At 22.6% G+C, this 16997-nt stretch overlaps 1 protein-coding gene and 1 long non-coding RNA gene across 3 annotated transcripts in view; one reads left to right on the top strand and one right to left on the bottom strand.

The window, feature by feature from the left end:
- LOC129614578 (trichohyalin) overlaps window positions 1-16997 on the top strand; it is an 84865-nt gene that overhangs the window by 8731 nt on the left and 59137 nt on the right. Inside the window, exons 1-2 of one of the 2 annotated variants that reach the window (XM_055529279.1) lie at window positions 10328-10524; window positions 11170-11637. The exons of the other annotated variant lie outside the window; for it this stretch is intronic. Of the exons in view, the coding sequence (XP_055385254.1) occupies window positions 11607-11637 (31 nt within the window). The 5' untranslated portion in view covers window positions 10328-10524; window positions 11170-11606. Of the gene's footprint in view, window positions 1-10327; window positions 10525-11169; window positions 11638-16997 lie in introns of those variants that run through there. 2 annotated transcript variants of the gene reach the window in all.
- Window positions 861-6626, bottom strand: LOC129614580 (uncharacterized). The gene is made up of 2 exons (XR_008697385.1): window positions 6513-6626; window positions 861-1216 (listed from the first exon to the last, which is right to left on the bottom strand). It is a non-coding gene; the product is annotated as an uncharacterized LOC129614580 (long non-coding RNA).

Genomic DNA, 16997 nt, shown 5'->3' on the forward strand with positions numbered 1-16997 from the left:
TAACATATTGAATTTTTATTTTTATAAAAATTTAATAATTCTAATATAAATTCTGAAAAAAATTTGTTACGTGTTTAGTGTTTTTTTATCAATCTATAGTAGGACAGCTAAGTTGGAATAAAAAATATCGTACAGCTACGATACGCTAGTAATAAAATGAAATATCTTTATTTTTTTACAATTCTGTTGGCTTCTGTAAGTTGTGGTTGTCATTTAGAGGAATTTACAGATTATGTTAAGACTGTCATGTGTGTATAAAATTTAAATCGTTCTAAATTGATTTAAAGAATTTTTTTAAACAATCTTTCTCAATGGATTTACAATGGATTACAAATATTTATTTTTCGGTGTATTTTACAAGTAGATGCGGTTGAGGTTTTTGGATATTCATTAAGTTCATAATTATTTTACTTCTGTGTAATATATATATTGTGTATTTTTAATTCTTAATATTGCATCTCCAGGAGAATATAAATTCTCGAAAACTAGCTACGTGGTTGAAGAATTTGTTTCGTTTCCTACATTTCATTAGGCGTATTAAAATTTTTACTATTTTTTCGCCGATCATATTCAATATAAGGCATATACTTGTAAATTGAGTATAATTAAGTTGGATAACACGATTTACAATTGTTCAACTAATTTTACATAATGAATTGAAATTTTTCCAAACAATAAATTTGTAATTATTAAAATTTTAAGCATATTGCTGGAATATTGGGACACTGAATATGATTAGTCTATTGTATAAATAATAATATTTAAAGAAATATTAGTTTCTACGTCGATTCTAATCAAAATACTGTAATAGATAACGAGCTCGGGTGGAGAAAACCTATGATTATCTTATAGTCGATATCGATGTTTACATTTTTGTAATTCCTGTTATAATATTATTATACTTAATTATACACATAATATCTAGAAAAAGGCAATATTTATTTTTAGGTTTGTATAGCATTAGCTAAACCTGAAGCAGGTAATATATTTTCATTGCAAGTTGATTTAGGTGCTTTAGCACCTTCATTAAATCAAGATTCATCAGCAAATGGTGGACCAGCATCATTACCACCATCATCACCGGCTGTATCACGTCCACCAGTCCCAGAACCACCACCACCAGCACCACCAGCAAATTTTATTCAAGTCGGTATTGGAGATTTTCATTTTGGTATCTAAGCTCTGACCACCTAAGCTGTGAAAATTTTTTATAATCCTGGAAATAAAAATTTTGTATAAATAAATATGTGTGAATATTATTAAATTATTTTTTTTTAACTTTTTTGCTTTTCATTTTTTGAGTAAGAGAAAAGCAGGATATAGTCAAAACTTGCACTTATTTACTTAATTAATTTCTTAATTTCGACAGACTCTTTCAATGTTAGGAATTAAAAAATAAATATATTAAATAAATACATTATTAGGTAATTATCAATTGTAAGATTTTAATAGATTTTTAAGATCTCAATAATTTTGGGTGGCAGTAATAAAACATTTAATTTATATTATAGTTACTAATTACTTACTTGCATTAACATTAAATGGATAAGCTGTGCATTATAATTTAATTAACTTGTACTAACTAGATCCACAATTTATTTACGATTTAGTTATATGTATACTACGTATTATGATACTAGATAGTATTAAGTTAGAGAATATATATATTATGTATTCGTACATGTATAAATTTAGTTTAAATTGTAAAGATTAGGACGGAGCAAAATTACACTTATTAGGCAAAAATATATTTTAACATAATTTCCCTAATTATTGGGATAATCCAAAAATTTTCCAGAATTCAAAAAATGTATGTGTTTACAAAATTTGCATCAATCTACTTTTTTACTACTTCTCTTGTGTTTTTTCTACTAAGCGAAAAAATCCCGAAAGATGAAGAGGGGCGACGCTACCTGCATTTTCCCTCCGGCAGTGAGGGAGAGGGCGTGACCCCTACCCTAAAAAATCACCTAAACTCTGAAAGGATAAAATTGGCCCTAAAGACCAACTATTACTTCCGCGCTAACTTGGTCTTTCCGTACAGGAATTAAATACCTTCCATAAGGAAATTAGTATTTTGTGTTAAATCGAAAGGTCTTGTTCCTTTAAGTCTTTCTGTCATAAAGCTATTGTCTAGTACCCGAGCTGCTTCTATGTTTACATGCTATTCTGGAAGAACCATATGCTTTGTAGCATAACTCCTAATTTCTTCTACAACGAAAGGTGTTTCTAAGTTCCTGTGAATGTTACTGTTACGCGTATACCATGGCGCATTTACCATGCCCCGTAGAACTTTATTCAGGAAGGTTTGAATTTTGTTAATGTGAGTCTTTTTTGTTATTTTAATATTGGTTTAATTTTTTACTATAAAATACTTTCACTTTTAGCAATATAAGAATTAAATAACTTTGTTTAAAAACAATACTACTTAACAAATTTTTCAGAAAAATTAAACTTTCGAAAGCTGACCCCAACTATAACAATTAAATTTACCATTTTGAAGGTACGTTACTTGAAGAGTGGTGGCTAATTTACTTTTTACATCATATTTTTTAATTTCAAACTAGCTATGTACATTTGGCATTCAAACTATTGAGGTGAAGTTAAATGTTTATTTCCCATATTAAAATACATTCCACTCTAATCTACATAATTTATTTCTATATATATTATAAAAGTCATTATTAACTCTACACTTAAACAATATGAAAACTGTTATAGTGTTCTACAATAATTATTATTTTTGTATAACAAATAAATGATTTTATGCGTAGTAAAATAATTTTTTCCAATATTGAATTTAATTTCTTATACGTACAAAAACTAATAATACACTTTTATAATAATCTCATACTCGTAATTACATAAAGTCATATAACAAAAAAAAAAAATGCCCTCCAAAATATTATATGAAATCAATAAAAATTTAATCCTTTTTATTAATAATAATGTAGACATCAAATTAAATACATACATGAATATTTACTTATGTATGTACGTAAGAATAGAATAATAATATGTTTATAAACTCTGAAGGTTTTTTTTATTTTTTACAATTGGCATTACATGCGACAAGGAAAGTAATGTGATCATACCAAATGTCATATGTCAAGTTTTCAACAACAATGCATTTCTTCGTGATAGAGAAACGTAAATAAATTATTTTAACGAAATTTTGATCGGTTTGTCTGCCTGTACGCCGAAAACTGTTTTTAAGAAAATTTATATCCGAATATATTTTAGCCTTGTTCAGAAATTCATCTACTTTTGAGAGGTATCTTAGGTCTCTTGAATTGGGTTTTACTATACCACCCAATTTGATGTATGGTTTGATAACTTTTACAAAAATATTCAACAGATTTTCTTGAAATTTTATGTATATATAAACTTCGCTGAACAACATTAATATGCACATTTTCGGGAAAATCAAGTGTCACCTATTTTCATTACGGCCTTTATTTATAATTTTTGATTATCAACAGATTTCTACGAAATCTAGTATTTCAGCTCAAGTTATTAAAACAATGAATTAGAAAGTTGTTTTTGGAATATTGTGGAGGCTCGGAAATCAAACTTTTACGGCCAGCTGACATACTAACGGATTTTTTACTAAATATAGAAAATATAGAAAATTTTTGGTTTGATTAAATTTGTCGTCAACTATGTTCTGATCACATCAGATTTTTCATTAATATGTGAGTCCTTTTTTTTTATTTGTTAGTGATTTTTCTTTAACATTCATTTCTTGATTTTTATTAACAGTGAAAAATTAATCGATAATATGAGAATAAGAACATTAAACAAAAACTGAAATAATTTCATGTCACATTTATTATTCTTTATATATAAAATCATAATTATATAACATTGAAAATATTATTATTGATTTCATTCTACTTCAAATTGATCTACATATATGGTATATGAAAATATTCAACCTATACGTACGTACATGTATGTAGATCCCATCAAACATAATTGTACATTTTTTGTTTTCATAATAAAAATTGGGAAATATGAATTGCTATTTCCATTCGTCTGCACACACACAAACAACACCTTTGCATAAAAATAAATAAAAAATTTTTACAAGATTTTAAAAGATTAAAAATTATTTTATCATCATTTATTTAAAATTTATATTTTTGTGCATTTTACATATTTAAAATAGCCACTGAGGAGAGAAGTCAATAGCCACACAAAGATTTCAATTTTTAAAAAGAAAAATACAAAAAATTTCATTTTATTTTTGAATAACGTAATTAATATGTATGTATGTTTTTGCTTTTGTATGTAAGTGTATGTATGTGAAATTTTTTTCTATATTTAAATTTCAAAATCAACGACCAAAGTTGCAATTTTCTTATTTTATATACTTGAATGCTTTCACATTTGATTTGGTGTGACCAAATGCATTTTGTATGTATGTTTAGAAAAAAAATATATGTAAACATAAATACAGTATATGAGTGTATAACAAAAAAAAAATATTAAGAAATTGAAAAAAAAAATCAATTTGTTCTTAATTTAGCATTTAATTTATTTTTTAATTTTTTTCCGAATTAAATTTCGGAAAATGCAAATTCCTCAAACAGAATTGAGAAACAGAAACATTAAATTCAATTGTGAAATATTAAAAAGCATATTTATATATATATACACATACACATATGTAATGAATTATATATAAATCTTTATAGGGTTTAAGAAATAAATTTTTTAAAAACTCTTAATAATTTCAGCTTTAAAAGAAATCAAACTTTTGATCTCCTAAAAGTATGCAATAAATTTAAAATTTAAATGCACTTTATACTTCAGTTAGTTAATAGCCAAGTTTAACAGCTGGTTAACAATAAATTTTATAATGTAATTAAGTTACTATAGGATTTAAGTATCAAATTACTGTTATTTAAGATGTTTCCACACAAAAGCTTAATTAACTTTCATATCTGATTAAAAAGGAGCTCAAACCTGTATAGTTTTAACCAAAAATTATTTCAGTTTTATATATTATTCTTAAACAGGTGTACTAACTACATAATATAAGAATTTCAAAATCTAAAATTATTTCTAGATCTGCTTATCTTTGCATTATTTTACTACAATGTTTTGTTTTTTTATACCCTGCACCTTAGGTTTTGTAACAGCTTGAATGAGTAATATGCATTATGGACATGTATATATGTCTATTCTAATTCAGCGTAAAATTCTGCGTTGATTAAGACAGGTTCGCCCGTCCGCCCGTCTGTCCGATTGCACGATAACACAATAACAATTATGGAAAATAATATCACAAGTAGTTTCTTTTGTACCAAGAACGGACCCTATTGTAATTGGACCAATTCGGACAATGGGTTCGGGTAGCTGCCATACAATCCCAAAAGCAAATTTTATATATTTGGAAAAACAGTAAAGCTAGGTTCATGAAACTTGGCAGTCGTGTGTCCAATTATAAGTCTGACATATTCGTGAAGTTTCTATAGAATCTTAACAGATTCGAGTAGTTGCTTTACAACAATGAAAGGTACAGTGTATTATGCAATCGGGTTATACAGACTGCAACGTTTTTACTTGTTTATATTTCACTACCCTATCATCCCTTCCTCTATTAATTCTACAAAACATCTTATGCTTTTAAATCGGAAATTAGCAAACATTTTTAATTATCTGTAGTTAATTAATTAATGAACAAGAGCGAATCAACTGTACAAGCGATTTTCGAATAGAATTATTTTTACAACCCCATATATTCTAAGCTCTATAATTTGTTCAATATCAGACTTTTTTATTAAAATCACTTTATCTATCAGTAAGATGGGCATCCAAACTATACTTAAGCAGAGTTATACAGTTGAACGTATTTAAGAACAGTTCTCTTGCATTTAAATATAAAAAATCCCTAAAATTATCTATAGTATAACAAAATACAATTTTAAAACCTAAAACTCTTAATCTAATCAAATTATTTAATTACTACAATAAAAAATTTATAAATAATACAATTTAATTAAAAAAAAAAAACTAATTTTATTCACCTTAATTACTTTTATTTTTTCTGAATTTTCATATTCACTTATAAAAATTGCTTAGCATCTTTTCATTCTTATCGTACATACATTCAAGCACTTTTAAATTAAGATAATTTTTTTTTTTAAACGAATGAACTCATCAACTACAATACAAAATCATTTAAATCTTTAAAAATTAAATGAAAATTAAAATTAAGAAAAAAAATCAAAATGCATCTTTAAAAAACCGACAACAAAAAAAAAAATTGAATTTTTTTTATTGAATTGCATTTTGCCTAATCAGATAACGCCATGCCGCGCGACCGGACGTAATCGGATGTATTTTTAATTTTTAATGTGTTGTTTTTTTTTGTTATTTTTTTATAAAAATACGCCGCGCTATCTATATACAAATATAGTTTATAGTAAAAATGTACAAAAAAGTAAAAAAATTAAAAAATAAAAACAAATTCTTTGAAGTTTTTGCTTTGATTTTATTCTTACTTTTTGTTGTGCTAAAGAGCGCTAACAACGGTGTATTTTAATATTAAGCGGTTTCAATTAGATTCCGTATGTACTCTAGTGATGTGATTTCCAAAATTATAAACGACATAGAGTAAAGATAAAATAAAAAAGTTGTCATCACATAGGATTTAGGAAATATGGGAATTTTTTTGCTTTTCTCCTTTTATATTTAGAAAAATTTTATTCTTTTATTGTGTTTTCTCTTGTTTTTTTTTTTTCAAATTTTATACGAGTTTTTAATTTTATTTCTTTTTCTTCGTATTTCAAATTAGCACTTGATTATAATTACATATATTCTTACTTTGCATGTACATACGTGCATACACACATATAGAGGAATACACGAATTTATCAAAGTAATGGGAGAGAAAAAAAGCTCAACTTTATTGTCATTTTTATCACATAAAATTAAAAAACAAAAAAAAAAACTTTTTTATATGCATATTTATATAGGGATGAATAAATTACACAGAGAAAAAATTTTGTTATGCAAATATTATAAAATTATTTTTTATACTTTAAAATAATAATGAATTTTTTCTTTTAAGAATTGTATAGCTTTTATGATGCGATTAAACAAAATTGAAAAAAAAATAACAATTAATTTAAAATTCAATGATATTTGCAAGTATTTCAAAAGTTTTGTTAATAATTGTGTACAATTTTTATTCAGTACGAGTATTTAAAATAATATTTTAATTTTTAATAAATATTAAAAATCTTATAATTTCAGATCTAATTTAAATATTAATTTAAATATAATTAAAATATGATCTGCATTATAAAATTTGACATTACAATAACATGTAATTTTTAATTATTAACAGAGCAAAATATTGTTACATGTACTTCACTGTTAAAGAGCAGAAATATTGCATAAAAATTGGGTTCGTGTTTACAATGAAACTTATGATAACTGGGAATCATAACAAAATTACAAGTTGGAATCTTTGACATTTAAAAACAATAGTTTGACAAAATTTTGCTAAGCTACTTATACACATACGAATATATCGGATATAAGGTAAATAGCTGAAAAATCCCTTAAAGTATGCAATTTAAATTTCTAATTTTATTTGTTTTTTGTCAAGTAGCGTAACGGGTACAATAATTATTGACATTAAAAATTCGATACATATTTTTCTCGAATGCATAATGTTTAAGCATGAATGTATAAATTTTAACTACAAATGTTAACCAACACAGTTTTACCGTCAAATAAAAACAGTTTATGTAGTGTGAATCCAGTTTTCAATAACATGTTATTCGAAGAGTGTAACAAGTTGTTCTCCTGTAGTCTGAATAGTTTACTAAGAAGAATTCCAATTTATTTTCACTTTTAAAAAAATTTTTTTACCATTAATTTTGCAACGTTATTAATAAAAATACTCAAAATGTAAAAAATTAATTTAAAATGGATAAATTTAAATTGTATAACTATAAAAGTATCAACAATATAGCAAAAAAATTCTTATTTACAAGAGTGTACCTTAAAAGTGTTAAAAACTTAAAATTCCAACAGCAACTATGCTTTAATTTTTAAATATAGTGAATCAATCATCATCATTATTTTGTACCGCTATTATTTCCTATTTCTTATTTCTATTTTATCATTTACAATTGAAATTTCTCACTTATATTAGAGACTTTGCAATAGTAAGCGTTCATCTATTATACAAATTTGAGTACATTTGTCAACATAATATAACAGTAGACATTTTAATGTATGTGTGCATAAAATTAGTATTTTGAGTATATATTTATAAGTATGTTATACAATATTAGAAAACTATTTTTATAAAATCAATATAAAATAAAAAAAAAACAGAAACAAACGAAAATTTCATTTTTTCTCATTATTTTGACTTTCATTTTCCTTTCTCTAAGTGTAAGTAAAAAAAAAAATTTTATTTTTTTTTAAACAATAAAAATTTCCTTTAAAAATAAAAATACGATATGAACAAATTAACAAAAGTAGAAAAAGTAAAAAATAAAAAAACAATTTTTTCTTCTCTTAATTTGCATCTTTTCTTACCTTATTAACAAAACTGTTATACATATATATACGTAAATCTATAGCTAACTAAATTGTAATATTATTTTAGAAATGCACGTATGTATGCATGTAATATTCCAGTATATTAGAAAAATGAAAAAAAAACAACAATTTTTATAATGTTATACAATAGAAAACAAACTAATATGCATTTACTACATAAAGGTACATACATATATATATACAAAAATTTTACAATACAATTTCTTAGAACAATAAGAATTTTGTCAGCTTACACGCTTAATGATATTTATAAATATATATATAGATATTGTATATGATATATACAATAGGAAATATGGACATTCGTCTACTGTGGAAATTAGACAAAACCATCTATGTCAAATTTAGTATAATTTCGAACAAAGCAAGTTAAAAAATATCCGTAAAAACCCTAATTTTAGTCAAATTCAGGTAAAAATCTAGAAAATAATTGATTTTTGAAACTTTCTTGTTGATAAATGTATAACAAAATGAAAAAGTACTAAGCATACTGCAGAATCTTTTTAAAAATTTTCAGATCGCCTACTGAAAAATTGTAAACATCGGGTTTTGGACACTCTTATAGAATTAAAATTCAGCTTTTCGAAATCTGATCTGATTTGCATCATTTACGAAGAAATAATTTGGTCAAATTTTTTCGGATGCATCTCATTTTCATTTTGCTATTTTAGAATTATTCGAATTTAGTCAAATTTTTCTGAAATACGAATTCTAATATTTTAATACCTCAATTTTATATACTTAATTTAGCTAAAACAGCTTTTATTCATTACCACAGATATAAATTTTGCATAATAACATTTAATATTATTTTTTATACAGAGTGATTAAGAAATCAATGCTTCAAAATGTGCCAGCTTCCGAACGGTAGTGATTTTAAGAAATTTTCACGAAATTTCTACTGGTAAAGTTTTTCGCATATAACTTCCATTTCGAAAAAGATAGAAGATTCAAACAATACAGTTTTTGAAGAGGATAATGAAGCGATTGTACTAAATATTTTACTTAAATTTTTATTTTATTAGCTTTAGGAATACAAAGCATTCTAATTTTAGAAAAACTCACATTTTTTTCAATTTTTTTAGTTTTCTTTATGTCGATAATTTCTAATGAAATTTTTTGAAACTTTGAAAATTTTTCTAAAATAATTTTTTTTCCTATTACATAGGCAAATCAGTACTTGTGATTTTGTAAAGGGTGGTGCTTATATTCTAAACCATTTATTGCTGAATCACCCTGCATTGCACAATGCAATACATTAAAAAAAAAAAATCAAATTTTATATTATGTATACGCGTGCATATACACATACATATATATACATACATAAATAAATAAATACATGCATATATTTACAATTTATAAAATTTAGAAGAAAACATCATCACTAAAAATTCAATTTTGTACATTTTTAGTACATACATACATAGTAAAAAGCTATTTATATAGCTAGAGCTATATAGCATAATATATATAAAATAAAATATAAGATACTTGTTGATATATATACATTAGATATAGTCTGTTTTCTTTATTATATATTATATACATATACATTATATACTTATGTATATACAATTATATATTTGCTTTTTTTTGTGTTTTTGTTTGTTACCCAAACCAAAATCGTATTTTCTTTGCTTTGCTTATTTTGATAATGTTTTTCATTTTTTTTTGTTATTGTTTTTGTTATTTTTTTTTTTAAATATATGTTTTTAATTTCATTTTTGCTTAGTTAGTGCTGAAATGATCTTTTAAAGATCCCCATCATAACAATAATGTATAGAGAAGAAGATAATCAACATCAGTAATAGAACGAAATATAAAGATTCCGGTTAGACTCCTCCAAAAATAAAAAAAGCAAAAAAATTACAAAAAAAAAAAAAAATCAAGTGCTAATTTTGGTAAATAAATATTAAAGATAAAATATAGGTATAAATATTTTAGTATATATATATATATACATAAATATTATTGAAGAGAGAAAGAAAAGATTAAAATATGAGCATTTTAGAACTTTTAGTAAACATTAATATATTAAATAATAATTAAAATAAATAATAAAAATTTTAATAATATTAAAAAAAATTAAAAATTAATATTAATTGTTATTGGTTTTTTTTTTTAATTATTATTATTATTTTTATTATTAATTATTTTACAGTTATTTTGATAAAAAAAATTAAATGCATTAATAAGTTTGTTTTTTTAATTTTTTGTACTAAAAAATTATTAATAAAAATATTTTTGACAAAAATTTTAACTTTTAACTTTTTGAGATAAATTTTTTTAATATTAATAAAAAAAAAATAATAAATTTCTTTATTAATATTTACAAATGAAATTTAAAGATAAACAAAAAATTAAATTATTAAAAACAATAAAATTTAAGAAGAGGAAAAAAAATTGTTTTTTTTTTTTACAAAATTTATTCATGAATTTTTATAGTTATTGTAAAAAAATAATTAATTTTATTAATTAAATATAATTATAAAATTAAATTATAAAAACAATATTAAAACAATTTTATTTATTTTATTAAATATTAAATTTTTTTTATATAAAATTTTTTTTTAGATTTTTTATTTTTAAAACTAACAAAGAAATTAAATTAACAATAGAAAATAAATATTAAATTATTAAATAATTTAAAATTATGTACAAGAGAATATTAAATAAAAGGAAGTGAACACAATAACAGTACCTAATTTTCTTGTTCTTAAATTAAAAAAAAAAAAATTAATTTAAAAATTAAAAATAAATATAATAAAAATCTGTTATACATTGAGTGGAATTAAAAAAAAAAAAAAAAACAAATTTTTAATTTATATTTTAAAATATTTTTAATTAAAAATTAATTATTAAAAATTTAAATTCAAAGTTATTTTTACTTTTTATAAATTAATTATAAAAAGATTTCATCGTTAACATTAAGCAGCTATATACTGTTATATACACACAAACACACATAAATTAAAATTAAATTATTTAAAATTAAAGAAAATATAAACAAAATGGAAGAGGAACAATCCAATAAATCTGAAGGTAATTAAAAAGTATAATTGTAAATAATAAATTATTAAGTTTCCAATAATTTTAATGCAAAATTTCTGTAATTTAATTACAAAAATAAAAAATAAAATTTTGCAATTATTGAAAATTTTTAAAATTTTATTTAATTTAATATAAATTCACAGAGAAATTTTTTTTTTTATAAATTTAATGATGAGGCCAGCAAAAAAAAAAAAACAAATTCATTTAGATAACACGTAATTTTCTTAATTTAGATATAGAATTTCTTTTTAAATGATGTAGGTTAAAAATTTCTTTTATTTTTTTATTATTATTATTTTTATATTTTATTTTTTTTTTTAAATGAAATAATATTTTTTTTTGTATATATTGTATTTAATTATATATTTTGATATATATATAAAAATGACATATAAAATATAACGGTAAAGTCATACTTTCTGAGAAAAATAAAATGAATAACAAAACCAGAAGTAAAAGAAGAAAAGAGAAAGAAAGCATGTTTGTTTTTTCTCTTTTGTCATTTTTTATTTTTTGTCATAAGGACAAGAAAACAGCGATTTTTTATTAGGAAAGAAAAAAAAAATAATAATAATGGCATTTTATATGCAATAAAAATTTTATTAATAAATAGATGATTTAAGAAAAATTTAATGATTCTACGATATACAGACAATTACAAATCTTAAATACAATTTTTGTTTTGCTAATTAATTTGTAAAAAAGAAAAACAGAAATTCGATGGTTACAAACCAAAATCAGCTAAAATTTTAGTGCTAATCTCAAGTTCGAAATTCTCCTTAATAACCTACTTGGAGGAGCTGTCAAAGTTTTGATTCATTTTTCTTATTTAATTCCGATTCTTAAATTATAGGTGAAAGTTCCGATTCTGAAATTATGGGTTTTGAAATGTAAAAAAGCAACATTTAGTTTAATCCAAAAAATTTTGCGTCTATTTTGTCATTTTTTTCTTTAAAATCATGATTTACGAATTTTGTTAACTTACTTAAAATCAGTGGAATATTCTAAATCAAAACTTTAAATTTCATAAAATAAAAATTGAATAAGGCTGGACAAGTAATTTACAAAGATTTTTAATTATTTAATTATATTTAATTAAGATATGCAATGTATTGTTATACGTTATTAACCATGTTGTTATACGTTATGTTTTCTAATCATTTTTCTTTATAATACTTTTAATTGAATTTTATTTATACATGGGTAATATTTGAATTCTACAATAAAAATCAAAGGTTTAATATTTATTTTATCCTTAATTATTTATTCTTGAAAAAATAATGATTTCCTTTTTTTTTGTTTTTACAATTTTCCCATTAAACAATAGCGTGTATATACGAAACTAATTTACGTGATTGTTATCATATATAATTAATCTACTATTATATAAATAAAATTTAATATGGAACAAAATTTTGTATCAGATAATTGTAATAACTTGGTTATTAGAATGAAGTTGTTTAGTTAAAATATTAAATTTAAAAATAAAAATATTTTTTGTTTATTTCTTGAAAACTGCTGGTATCAGCTTGATAATAATGATTAATCAGTTTAGTATATTGTATAAATTCATAATAGCTAGGCTACATGAATTGAAATATAAATTTCTAAAAAAAATATTACGCCGAAATGTATGCAATTTTATTTATTATCAGGATAATTTTAATCTATTGTGGTCAAGTTGTATTTGTTTTGTTATTGTGCTTTATTGTAAATTTGGCCTTATTGTAATTAACTCTATATACTAAATTTATAGAAAATTTTAATTATATAATCCTTGCTATCCTGATCTTTTATAAATATAATAATATTTTCATTACGACTTAGTAGCTATAATAAGATAAAATATTGGAATTGCAGCATTTTATTTTCCTCCCTATTATTATAGTTTAATTTCAGCAAAATTTAAATGTTTGACTCCTTTTAAATGAAAGCTATGCGTCCTATATTTGATTTACAATCCCGTTCTCTGAATGTTTTCTTTACATATTATTAAAACAAAATTTGGAGCATATCGATCCTTGTATATCAAAATGTGGTACAAAAATCGACTCTGTTTTTAATGAAAATTGTCTTTGATTTTAGACAACACTTTTTATTATTTTAAATTATTAACAATTTTTTATTTTTTCCATATAATTAACAAAAATTTTTTCCTATGTAGTCGATTTAGAATTAATTATGCTTTGATTAATTATTAATTACATTTTAATTACAAATTTTCTAAATTCTAAATGAATTCTGAAAGTTTTCAAGGCAAAAAATGAAAACAAGAAACTCAAGAAACATGTCTAAAAAGCACATAATTATTATTATATTATTTTTTATTATAAAGTTTTTATGGTAAGTTCATAAGTCACGATTTAAGAAAAAAAGAATATTAATTTTCTTTTAGTAATGCCCTACATATCTAAAAATTCAATATAAAAATCGATAATATTCTTTTTTCTTTTTGATTTCGAATAATTTTTTTTGTATACATACAGAGAGAACACCTGTTATAAAATGAAAGGACTGTGTGTGTATTTTAAAAACCATTAATTTTATTGTAAGTTTTTCTGTTTTTTCAATATTGTGTATAGAAAGTGACCAACTGGTCTCTAAAATACGGAAGAATATAAATTAAAATTTTCAAAAAAATCTTGAAAAAAAATTCTTGTTTTTCTATAATTTTGATTGATTTTTAATAAAAAAATTTCGATTTTCCTTAGAATTTGCGTAAATTTAAAGTGCAGAAATTGAATGGGACTCAATTCTGCAATAGCCATTTTCGTACTAGTCTCTGAAAACTGGAAATTTGAGATTGGGCATCTGACTCATGAAAATTGGAAAATTGAGGTAGCCAATATACTTTAAAATTAAATAGAATTAGAATCTCCTTAAGGGGCTATTATTGAAAGGAAAACATTCCAACTTTTAAATGCGAATTTGAGAGTTAAATACCCCAATTTCTCGGCAATTAACATAAGAACAGTTGGTGAACTTTACGGAATTCGAATTGTGTAAAAAATTTATTTAAAATCTGAAAAAATTACCTTTAAACTAGAATATAAATTAAAAATTTCATTTCAAATTTAAAAGTTTAAATTTTTAATTTTAATTTGCAAAAATTTTCAAAATCGTTTCCTTTTAACACAATTACCTACATAACTATCTGTACAATATCTTCCATTTTATATTTTAATTAATTTTCTTTTAACATGAAAATGTTAAACAAATAACATTGCATAACATTTTTCTACTCACATTTATTATTATATGACATTTAAAACATAAAATTTTCAAACCCTATAATTCAAGTAGGTGTTTTTAAACGACCAAACAATTTTTTCCTTTCTGTAATTAAAAAATGTACTTATTCCAATTATATATATGTAGTGAGTGTTATGATGTTTGTCATATGTAATATGTAGATATTTACATTTAAATTTTATTTAATATTTTATATTCATCAACTATTATGTACAAACGATTAAATAATAATGGTTTATTTCGTGCAAATTGTATATGTGTGTGTATAAATATATAGAAATTATTATGAAAGGAAAACAATAACAAAGATCCTGTGAAAAAAACGACCCTTTACTAATTATTTATTTTATTATTAAATTTTCGTTCATAAAATAGAAAAATTCAATGAACTTAAAAATTTTCTTTTGGCTCTAAATATGAATTTAGAGGGGATAAAATATTAAGGAAAAATAACTTTGCGTGTTAATTTATGTGTATAAACTAAAATAATGAAAGTATGCGTATATATGTGAATATATAATACATACACGATAATATACAGGGTGCGTTTCGCATAAGATGACAAATAATTTCAGGGATGATTCTCTGATCAATTTCCAGTAAAAAATTGAATTGTGTGGGGGGGGGGGGGTGCGTGTTTCACATTTTCTTAAACATATTTAACACGTTTTACTGGAAAAACTTATGATAAATTGAGCCAAATGTTGTGTAGCTTAAGTTTTAGATCTCATTTTGGTGCATCGAAAGAAAAACAATAATAACACAAAATTTCGAAAAATTTAGATTTTTTAAACAAAAAATTAAAAAAAAAAACAAAAATTCTAATTTTGACCAACTTTATCTGGAAAACTATGGCACAGATTAAAATAATTGTAAGACCGAAAATAAAGAGCAATAAATTTTCTGTAAAACAAGACTCCGATAGTTACTCCATGTCTAATGGTTCTGAAGTTATAAGCATTTATTTATTTATACAGAAAAAATCTGGTACATTTGTTTTCAACAGACTGTAGCTCGAAAACAAGTACATTTGCAGCCACCCGCCGTCCATATAATTTTTTGCTAGAAATTGTCCCATGAAATTATTTGCCCTCTTATGCGAAACACCCTGTATAATTTCGTTAAATTTTTATAATAATTGTAGAAGAAAAAAAAAGTGTTATGTTTTTAGGTCATTAGTACCTACCTAAAAATTATTTTCCCGTCTTAATACAAACTGTTTTTTTACATAAGCTTTATATAAGAGCGTATACTTTATATTATTTAAATAAAATAACAAAAAAAAATTTTTTTTATCTATTTAAGATAAGGTTCACTTACTGTTATACAAGAGTATTTAAATGTATGTACGTGGACCGAATTCATGTTTTATATGAAAAAAGATGATTCTGTATAACCTTTGAAAAAATCGCAAATCTAAAATTTTTTTTTTCTATGTTAATTGAAATTGTAAATTTTTATTAAAAATTTAACAACTAAAACTACAACACTGTGATCATGTACAAATAATAAATATAATTAAATTTATTATTATTTTTTTTTTTTATTAAATTTATTATGAATCATTAACAAATTCTGTTATATTTCTATTTAAATAGCTTATTAAAAGTTTATTAAACTTAAGATTATTTTTCTTTTAAGAAGATGAAAACACCGCTCCTCTTCCTATATATACATATAATATAGCAAATATTTTCAGAAATTCTAATTTTATAACTCATAAAACAATTATAAGTAATTAATGTATGAGTATAACAATAACAATTATATTGTGCATGTTTGCAATATATATGAGTAATTTTTATATTATACAGAATGTGCTAACAAAATTATTGTTTTTGTTTATGGTGTATGTATAGTTTTTCAATTGCATCATAAAATATCAGAGAGAACATACTCGTATTGTAGTTGAGAGAGTGTATGACACTTATTAATTTTTTTTATGAGATTTAATCTGACTTATTTTTGCAGCCATATATATATGAATTTATAATTATATAATATGAAATGAGGAAAAGGACCAACATTAATGCAAAATTTATATAATAAAATTTAAATAATCGAGAATAAAATTACCATTTTTAGTTTTGATGTAAACG

This window comes from Condylostylus longicornis, unplaced genomic scaffold, assembly GCF_029603195.1.
Source record: "Condylostylus longicornis isolate FDR11 unplaced genomic scaffold, ASM2960319v2 ptg000113l, whole genome shotgun sequence".
Lineage (NCBI taxonomy): Eukaryota > Metazoa > Arthropoda > Insecta > Diptera > Dolichopodidae > Condylostylus > Condylostylus longicornis.